The sequence below is a fragment of the Neomonachus schauinslandi genome, chromosome 5, assembly GCF_002201575.2.
Source record: "Neomonachus schauinslandi chromosome 5, ASM220157v2, whole genome shotgun sequence".
NCBI classification, from domain to species: Eukaryota; Metazoa; Chordata; class Mammalia; order Carnivora; family Phocidae; genus Neomonachus; species Neomonachus schauinslandi.
In genome coordinates, this window is record NC_058407.1 from 91,646,785 (window position 1) to 91,656,610 (window position 9,826).

A 9,826-nucleotide genomic window follows, 5' to 3' on the forward strand; every position below is an offset into this window, starting at 1 on the left:
AATAGAATAGAAAATAATTGTTCTCACCAAAGAAACCTCTGTAGAAAAGTTGCTGGGAAACTGGAATAGGTGTGTCTTTCTGACCTTCCGGTTCTTTTTATAGGCCTTGCAGGACGTGAGTGAGGGCCTCCACTCCTTCCGCCCATTTGGGGAGAGATTAAAGAAGCTGAGATTGTCTCCTTCTTACTCATTGGCAGTTACTACCTCGCAGCCAGCAGAGCCTCAACTTCCAGCGTGGACACGGAGAAGGTAAGTCAGAAAGAAGGGGCCATGCCCGTAGCTATAAACCTGGATGGCTCCAGCCATCTGGCTTGGAAATAACTGTAGAGGAATCGAGCTAGGAGTATTCAGTTGCAAGGTACTTTTTTTCCTCACAAATAGGTGGGATTTTTTCCCTAGGCAACCTCAGGGAAGACATAGATTTTGGTGCTCAACTGTTGAAAAAGTTATCTGAAGGCAGGAATAATTTTGTATAATTCTTTGATGAACAAAGAGTAGATATTTAGCAATAACATTTGTGTTGGATTGACTTAGATTAAAAGAAGGAAGAGCCATTAGAACTACAAGGAAAAATGATCTGCCTGTCTCCTTCAGGCAGTGCGGCAGTGTCTTGAATGATCCAACGATCCATTAATGTTGACAACCTTTGTTCTGGAGCCTGATATAACTGGAATCTCGTCGACCAGGCAAAAGTTGTCACACACCCCATTTTATGAAAAAGATTCTGCCTTGGGTTTCAAAAAGCCTTGATACAGACTGTGACATGAAAATGGATGACATATCTGGAATCTTCAAGTGCAGAGTGTTCTGCTTTTCCCGGCAAGACGGAGCTAGGAGAGTTTTAAGGGTTTGATAGTTTGGGGCTCTTTCATATTTGGGAATGAGAGACATTATGGTGCCCACACAGGACTAGCCAACAGGCATCCCTCTGTAAGGATGTAGTCAGAAGTTTGTCTCATTTTTCTTTTGCAGGGAAACAGAAGTCCATTCTCGTGAGGTCCACCCACAAGTCACCATGTATGAGGACTGTGTCAAGTCCACTGAGGACTATTATTTCGTCTGTGACAACGAGGGAGCATGGGGCATTGTTCTCAAGTCCCTGGCAATAATCGGCATAGTAGTTACAATTATACTACTCTTGGCGTTTCTCTTCCTCATGCGAAGGGTTCAAGACAGCAGCCTGTGGAATACTCTCCCCACTCAGTTCCTCTTCCTCCTGGGTGTGCTGGGACTCTTTAGCCTCGCATTTGCCTTCATTGCTCAGTTCAATCAGCAAACTGCCCCCGTACGCTACTTTCTCTTTGGGGTTCTCTTTGCTCTCTGTTTTTCATGCCTCTTGGCTCATGCCTCCAACCTGGTGAAGCTGGTTCGGGGTAGAGTCTCCTTCTGTTGGACGACAATTCTGTGCATCGCTATTGGTGTCAGCTTGTTGCAGGTAATCATTGCCATTGAGTACGTGACTCTCATGATGACCAGGGGTATGATGTTTATGCATATGACACCCTGTCAGCTCAACATGGACTTTGTTGTACTCCTGGTCTATGTCCTTTTCCTGATGGCCCTCACATTCTTTGTCTCCAAAGCCACTTTCTGTGGCCCATGTGAGAACTGGAAGCAACATGGAAGGCTCATCTTCGTCACTGTGCTCATCTCCATCATTATCTGGGTGGTGTGGATCTCCATGCTCCTGAGAGGCAACGCACAGCTCCAGCGGCAGCCCCAGTGGGATGACCCTGTCATCTGTATTGCCCTGGTCACCAATGCATGGGTTTTCCTGCTGCTGTACATCGTACCCGAGCTCTGCATTCTCTACAGATCGAGCAAGCAGAACTGCCCTTTACCAGGCAACACCTGCCCAGCCCCAGCCTATCAGTGCAGCTTCAGAGTGGAGAACCAGGAACTCTCACGAGGTACTTTCCCAGGGGACTCGGGGAGCAGGGAGGCTCTCCTGTGGGAGAAACAGGAGAGAAATCAAGAAACAGGATGAAACAAGAGGGAGCAATAAGGGAAGGGTCACAATTTAGGTGGGTGACTTAAGAGCTCTGACATGGAGATAAAGACACCCAGAATTAATGTTAAACTTTTATGAGAAATCGGTGCTTCCAAATACAGAGATTTGTGGGGAAGAGGCCAAGACAGAAATGAATCAAAAGCCCTAAATAAAGAGGGTGTGGCTCTGAGTGCTCACGCTGGGTAAAGAAAGGCACCCCCTATAAAGTGAGTTAACCAGCCCCAAATTAGGCTTGGACCATGCAACTGCATAACATATGATGCTAAGTCCAGATGTTTTGGCTATCAAGGGCACAAGTGATTGACTTTTTTTTTTTAATTTAAGTCTTGAAGTTAATTTGCCCAAACATCATAATAAACTGATTCATAGGACTCATTACCTCATTAACATCACAAAGCCCAATAACTTCTGGATTTCTACTTTTCAAATCATTCACTGCTTGAAAGCCTTCAAGGTTTACAAAAAGTGACAGGAAGAGCCATTGAATCAGAATTCTAATAAAGGTTCAGATGTGTCATCATTAATAGAAATAAAGCAACTTACTTATGTGACATTTTCATAAAAATTTCTGGTCGGATTTTTATCGTTATGTAAGACCAAGCCACCTGACTATACTTTGCTAATGAATAAAATACATTAACCATAACAACAAAAATGCTTGGACCCTAACAACCTGGGGGAAATAGTGGCTAATTCTGGTTATCTAGAAATATGTCAAAACTCATTCATTCCTTTCTGAAACATCTGGCCTATTATTCATAACCCAATATCATAGTTTTACATCAATTTTTATGTCTTAATAGGCATCTGATTCCTCACAATTTATTTCTAATGTACAAAAATTATGTTATTTTGTATATTGTATAGCACACATAATGTTCACCAGGCTCAAAAAAATTAATAGAAGCCTTCCCTTTAAGTGCATACACGTTGCTGAGCTGTAGTCTATGGCTAATTACACATTCAAATTAAATGCTGTTCAGATAGATGCATCCATTAATTCTTTTCAGTGCAGTTGACAGAGAGTCGGAAATTGACGCTCTACATCCTTCCTAAAACAGTTTTTCTTTGCTTATTGATGGTTTATCATCAGATCACTAAGGTTTGTGGCAGAATTGCAGAGTCGATCCCGGAAACTACTTCTCAAAGTTCTCATCATCAGATAGGATAAAACTCCTTGTGTCTGTTTTATTGTTGTCGTATGTTTCCAGGAAAGAAAAGTCAGAGAGAAAGAGAGAGAGGAGTTCTCAGAGCTTTATAACACCCCAAACATACCAGGATTTGTAACAATCAATATTCCATACCCCCGAACACAAGTGTTTCAAGTGTTCTCAGGAATGTCTTGGTGGCAGAGCAAGGGCATGCAAAAGCACGTTTCCTGGTGCTATCCTTGTTGCTCGTGCATGGTTAGAAAACCCATTTCTGAGCAGGAAATGGCCTGCCAGTGACAGTCATTGTCAATGTTGTTAGATGTTTTACTAAAAAAAAAATCAATAATGAGTAAAGAACATACAGATCGCTCTCCAAATTGGGCAGAATAACCAGAAACTTAAACTTGGATAACAGAATCAGAATTTAAGTTACCTGGGAAAAATGCAAATATCAAAAATTAGAAGAATGGGGGCGCCTGGGTGGCTCATTCGTTAAGCATCTGTCTTGGGCTCGGGTCGTGATCCCAGCGTCTTGGGATCGAGCCCCACATCGGGCTCCCTGCTCAGCGGGAAGCCTGCCTCTCCCTCTCCCACTCCCCCGCTTGTGTTCCCTCTCTCGCGATGTCTCTCTCTGTCAAATAAATAAATAAAATCTTTAAAAAAAAAATTAGAAGAGGGTGCCTGGGTGGCTCAGTTGGTTAAGCGACTGCCTTCGGCTCAGGTCATGATCCTGGAGTCCCTGGATCGAGTCCCGCATCGGGCTCCCTGCTCGGCAGGGAGTCTGCTTCTCCCTCTGACCCTCCTCCCTCTCATGCTCTCTGTCTCTCTCTCTGTCTCAAATAAATAAATAAAATCTTAAAAAAAAAATTAGAAGAATGATTAACACTCAGTACAAAATACAGGATTACACCAAGTTCGGAAAAACATACAACACAAGATAGATAAGAGCCAGACAAGTAGAGTGTGATAACAGGAACCTGTAAAACCCTAAGTGTGTCCTGTAGGTCACAAGCTGGCAAGAGGAAAGCAGCTTACCACTGTCTTTGTTTTCATTGGCTCAAAAAACAGTCACATTACCGTATCAACAGACATGTGGTCCGCAAGAACAATCAGGCTGTTGTACTCGGCATTGGTCAGTCTCCAAGGAGAATACCCATTGCAGTTCTGGGATCCGCCAGTGAGAAGTGTGGGGAACTTGGGGAGGCTAAGGGAGAACCACAAAGATAATTAAAGAGTTATAACATCCAACCGATGTGGAAAGGTTAAGACAGTGAAACAGGTGGTAGTTTGTAATGTGCCTTCGTCATAGACTATTCAAGTTCTCTCTCTAAATTCTGTACCGAAACATGACATTTTGTTCGAGTCCATGAGGCATGCATTTGTCATGTGACTCTTCTGATGAATACCGCTTGTAGTTGTGACTCCGGTCACATAATTATTTGATTTACCACTGGGTTGTGGGACCAGAATTATTCATCTGAAAGAGTAAGACAAGTGGAGTTTAGCAGGGAATTTCACAAGTATGAAGACCTCTCTTGAAGAAGCTGTTGTCCTGTTGCCTTCTGTTTCCAGCTAAAGACAACATGTAGAAATAACTCAAACCAAAGCATGAAGGATTTAGATTAAAAGTGAAAATAAGAGTTGGTAAACACTGAAATAGATCTGCAAAGGGGATTAAGGACTCCATTTCCCTGTGAGTCTTTCAAAAGAAGATTAGGCTTCATCTCCCTGAAGTGGCTTATGGACTTAATTCCTAGATTTAAAAACATCAGGGTGGAGAATGAAAATGCATTCAGGGATGTTCCTACAGGACCCCAAACAAATAGGCATAAATATTCTTTGCCCTCTATTATAAATGCGTTCCTAGAAAGCTGTATATTGATTGCACTTTTCTATTTTTTTTTCCATTCAGTACGTGCCCTCTTTAATACCCATCACCAGGCTAACCCATCCCCTCACCCCCTTCCCCTCTAGAACCCTCACTTTGTTTTTCAAAGTCCATCGTCTCTCATGGTTTGTCTCCCCCTCCGATTTCCCCCCCTTCATTCTTCCGCTCCTGCTATCTTCTTCTTTTCTTTTTTTTTTTTTAACATATAATGTATTATTTGTTCCAGAGGTACAGGTCTATGATTGATTGCACTTTTTAAAAAATCAGTTGCTTTTTTAACTGAGAATTCTAAATGCAATATAATTTGTGGAGATCTTAAATACGGAATATCAGCCACAATTCTTTTTTTTTTTTTTAAGATTTTATTTATTTGACAGAGAGAGACACAGTGAGAGAGGGAACACAAGCAGGGGGAGTGGGAGAGGGAGAAGCAGGCTTCCCACTGAGCAGGGAGCCCGATGCGGGGCTCGATCCCAGGACCCTGGAACCATGACCTGAGCCGAAGGCAGACGCTTAACGACTGAGCCACTCAGGTGCCCCCACAATTCTCTTTTTTTACGGAGGGAAAGCTCCTGTTTGGATTATCGCTTACTTTATCTGCTTTAGTGTACTTAGGATATTGTTATGTCAAATTTGCTAAAAGCAAGACCCATGTATATTTTAAACTATCACATTGCTATGGGCGTTTTTTTCTGTCCATTGTTTGAAGGTATACAGACAAAGCTAGTATGATTCTTTTTGAAGGTATTAAGACAAAAATAACAAGTCTATGCAGTGTAAACGGGGGTCAATAACTATAAAATGATGTGAACCAAGAGAATGTTCCTGCAAACTTAGGTCCATCAGGTTATTTTCATTATAGCAAATGCCAGGTTATATATATATATGTAAAGGAATTTTTTAATTTATTTATTTGAAAGAGACAGAGAGCATGAGCAGGGGGAGGGGCAGAGGGAGAAGCAGACTCCCTGCTGAGCAGGGAGTCCAACAAGGGACTCGACCCCAGGACCCTGGGATCATGACCTGAGCTGTAGGCAGACGCTCAACCGACTGAGCCATCCAGGTGCCCCACAAATACTAGCTTTTGCTGGACAGCCTTTTTTGATAATTCTCAGTATTTTTTTTTTCTTCAAGGCACCCCCCCTTCCTAGAAGAAACCCAATTTCAATGGTCCCAAGCAGTGTAATTTTTGTTTGTTCTTTTGCAGGAACAAATCAAAAAACTGCTGTTTTATCACCCTCAGGAGCTACAGGTTACAAAGAGAAAAGTGGCATAAAGTAGGGAAGAAGACAGTGAGTCTCGGCAAGACTTGTTTGGTCTGAGGACAGATAAGGCAAGCATTCAACATTTCTAAAGATGCAGGGAGCGTGAGGTAATTGGGCAGCGGGGGCAACAGAAAGAATGCAGAATCTGGGTGCCCTGGCTTTGAGGCTCAGATCTGCCTCCTGCCAACTTTGAGGCCAAACCAATCTCCTTAACCTCTAGGAGCTCAGGCTCCTTGTTTTTAAATGATGGTTATAATGTCCCCACCTCCTCTCTGTATAAATGGAAGGTCTTCCTTACTCAACTCGGATTTCATACCATGAGGTGGTTGCAGGATTAATAGAAACACTCAGCCTTTTGGTAAATCCATGAGCAACAACTAGTGCTGGAGAATTCTGGAGAAGGAGGCTTCCCTAATTTATGATCTGGTCTGCTGAGAAGGTTGGATGAATGTTGGTCACCAAGGAGCTGAGCGTGAAGGAGTTTCATTATGCCTCAAGGAACAAAGTTAAGCCAAGAATTCAGTTTATTCTGCCATGAAGGAAGGAAGGGCATTTCATATTTTACAGGATCCAATCCTCTAAAAAATCCCAGTAGGAGGATGATGTCAGAGCATCAGTTATGACCACACCACCGGCACCCCCGTGGATGTTAATATGCAAAGTATAGCACTATGGTGTTTTCTGTACATCACGCCCTATTCGAAGGGCCTTGTATGTATTGATTGACTTAATCTTCAAGACAAGACTATGAAAAGATTTACTATTATGATCATCATTATCCTTCTTTTATTCCCATCAGGAAACAAAGGCAACCAAAGGTTAAGGAACAGGGCCCTAGGTCACATGGCTAGCAAGTGAGAGAGCCGCTAAGCGTAAACACTCGGGGCGCGGCCACATCTGTGACTATTAAACAACGAATATGTATGGAACGAGGGCCTGGCCTTAGAGCAGACTTGGCTCCTATCTTCATAGAGCCTGCAGTCTTGTCAGGGAGCCTGACATTAAACAAATAACCGTGTATGTGATTATTCTATGACAGGAGAAAATGGTCTCTAGGGATCTTTTTTATTATGTCTGGTTTTTTTAAGCTGAACCAAAGCTTGCAGAGTATCAAGCTTGAAGGGACTTTAGAGGTGATCTAGGTAAGGCCTTTTATTTTCCTGTGGAGGACAGTGAGGTACGCAAGGTCACACAGGTAATACTACGGGAGCAAAGACCTTGACCCACTACGAGCAGCGCTCTTTCTCTAGAAGGTGATAACCAATGTTCAGCCTCTCCAATCACTAACCACAGATGTGCCTCTCCTGAAAACACAGACGTTACCCATAGCCAACCTTCCTCAGACGCTTTAAAAACACTTTTTTAAAATCATAGATTTAGGGGCGCCTGGGTGGCTCAGTCATTAAGCGTCTCCCTTCGGCTCAGGTCATGATCCCAGGGTCCTGGGATCGAGCCCCGCATCGGGCTCCCTGCTCTGTGGGAAGCCTGCTTCTCCCTCTCCCACTCCCCCTGCTTGTGTTCCCTCTTTTGCTGTGTTTCTCTCTGTCAAATAAATAAAATCTTTAAAAAAAAAAAAAAACAGCCTCAACTGAGAATTCCTCTTTAAAGGGTCAAGAGCCTATTTGCAAGCCCTCCGGTCTTCTCATAGTCCTCGTGTGCTGTTTCCAGGTGAATCTCTGACACTAACCCAGCCCTTCCCATCTTTGGCTTTCAGCCCGAGACAGTGATGGAGCTGAGGAGGATGTAGCATTAACTTCATATGGTATCCCCATTCAGCTGCAGGTAAATGTGCTCATCTATGATCACCAAGGAGGGACAGAGCGAGTACCCCTTCCTTAGGAGAGCTGTCAGGCTTCATTTCCAATGTCTGTACTGACCTGAGAGAGGAGAGGTAGGGCAGGCTCATCCCCACAAGCATGTGGAGCTTGAGCCATCCAGATATAATTTGTCCCGGCGCAGGACTATAAAGGCAAGTCCTGCCTTTGCCCCTGCCCAAGCCCCTCCTAAGCCCACCACCACGCCATCAACAAGGTACTCTGCTACAGGTGAATGTCGCTGGAAAGAAAAGGCAGCTCGAAAGGTTGGTGTGAATGTGAAGAGGAGCAGGCTCACTGCTTTTTGCCTTGGGGACAACAGGGAATTGTAAATATGTATGAGGTCAGATCTGTTTTTAGTATCTATCAGTTGTCTAAATGAATCCCCTGAGCCCCGCTGGCTGCCTCTCTGAGTCACAGTCTAGCTCCTGCAGCCCAAGCTGCCCCTGAGAACTGGGCTAGCTCTGTCCCCCTCATCACCTGATGGGTGTAACCAATTTTAATCCTTTCAGGCAAAAGCAGAAGGAGCACAACTGAGCAGAATTGGAGGAGACTTGCGTTTGCGTCTGATGGCTTGAGGGCATACAGATGCAGATAGCCGAAAATATCGCACTGGGACACAATTTTTATATTCTGGTCCCCATAACTAAAATCTGAGGGTGAAAGTCATGCTCAGACTGGTTGGTCAGTGAACCGAACAAAGCAACTCTAACTAGCTAATCCCTCTGGTCTGTTATCTAAGACTTGGCCTCTTCCTGGAAGGATGGCACACAGACCAGGACAGAGATATATCACTTGCTGTAATTAATCCTCTGGAGGGCATTAACAGGATGAGAAAATCTTTATCATCCTCTCCAAGAATTTCTTGGATTACTTCAATTTCCAGTGATCAGCTATTCAAGAATTTTGCAGAAAGATCCTTGTTACTGGTTAATAGGGAAGATTGTAGAAAAAAAAAAGTTTTGATGTGGGTAGCCTCCATATTTCTTTTCTTTTATTAACAAAGGATTAAGTGATGCTGAAATGATATTTCAAACATAGCTCTGGAGAGTATCATCCCTTGCGTTGGCTCAGAAAATTAACAATGGCCTTTCTTCTTTTCCAGACTGTTGATCCCACACAAGAGTGTTTCAACCCACCGGCTAAACCAAGCCCCCAGCAAGATGCAGAAATGTAAAGTCCACAGGAAACGTGCATAGTAGAAACCCAGAAGAACATCCTAATGTAGCAATGATGGGTCGCAGGGGAGCCCAGAGTCATGCTGCCAACAAAGTACCAGCTCATCCTTCCTTCCCTGCTTCCTAGCCCTTTCCATCCATCTGGACCCTTCATCAGAAGACTACCCTCTCAAGCATAATTACAATCTTGCTGGCCACCCTACCTTGACTATGTGTCTCTTTCTTCTTTTGTGCAATTGAAAGACTCCCTTCCTTAGCAATGTGAGAACACATTAGCACCTCTTACTAATGGGGCCAAAAGACTTTGGTCTGAAAAAATTAGGGTCATGTTACTGTGACAAAATATAGAGGTTAGTAGCAACTTACTCCTGGATTACTTCTGTGATCATTTTTTATAAAGGGCCCCTAAATATGATTGACCCAGAATTTGTGATAGAAGTTATAGTAAAATCTTCAGATCCCCACAATTGGGCATTTTTTTTTGAGATTTTATTTATTTATTTGACAGAGAGAGAGCAC

At 43.4% G+C, this 9,826-nt stretch overlaps 1 protein-coding gene across 1 annotated transcript; it reads left to right on the top strand.

Moving 5' to 3' along the window:
• Nucleotides 1–1,015: 1,015 nt before the first annotated feature.
• On the top strand, nt 1,016–9,306 carry GPRC5D (G protein-coupled receptor class C group 5 member D). The gene is made up of 3 exons (XM_021690747.1): nt 1,016–1,910; nt 8,030–8,097; nt 9,235–9,306. The coding sequence occupies exons 1-3, from the start codon at nt 1,016–1,018 to the stop codon at nt 9,304–9,306; spliced, it is 1,035 nt and encodes a 344-aa protein (XP_021546422.1).
• The last annotated feature ends 520 nt before the right edge of the window (nt 9,307–9,826 follow it).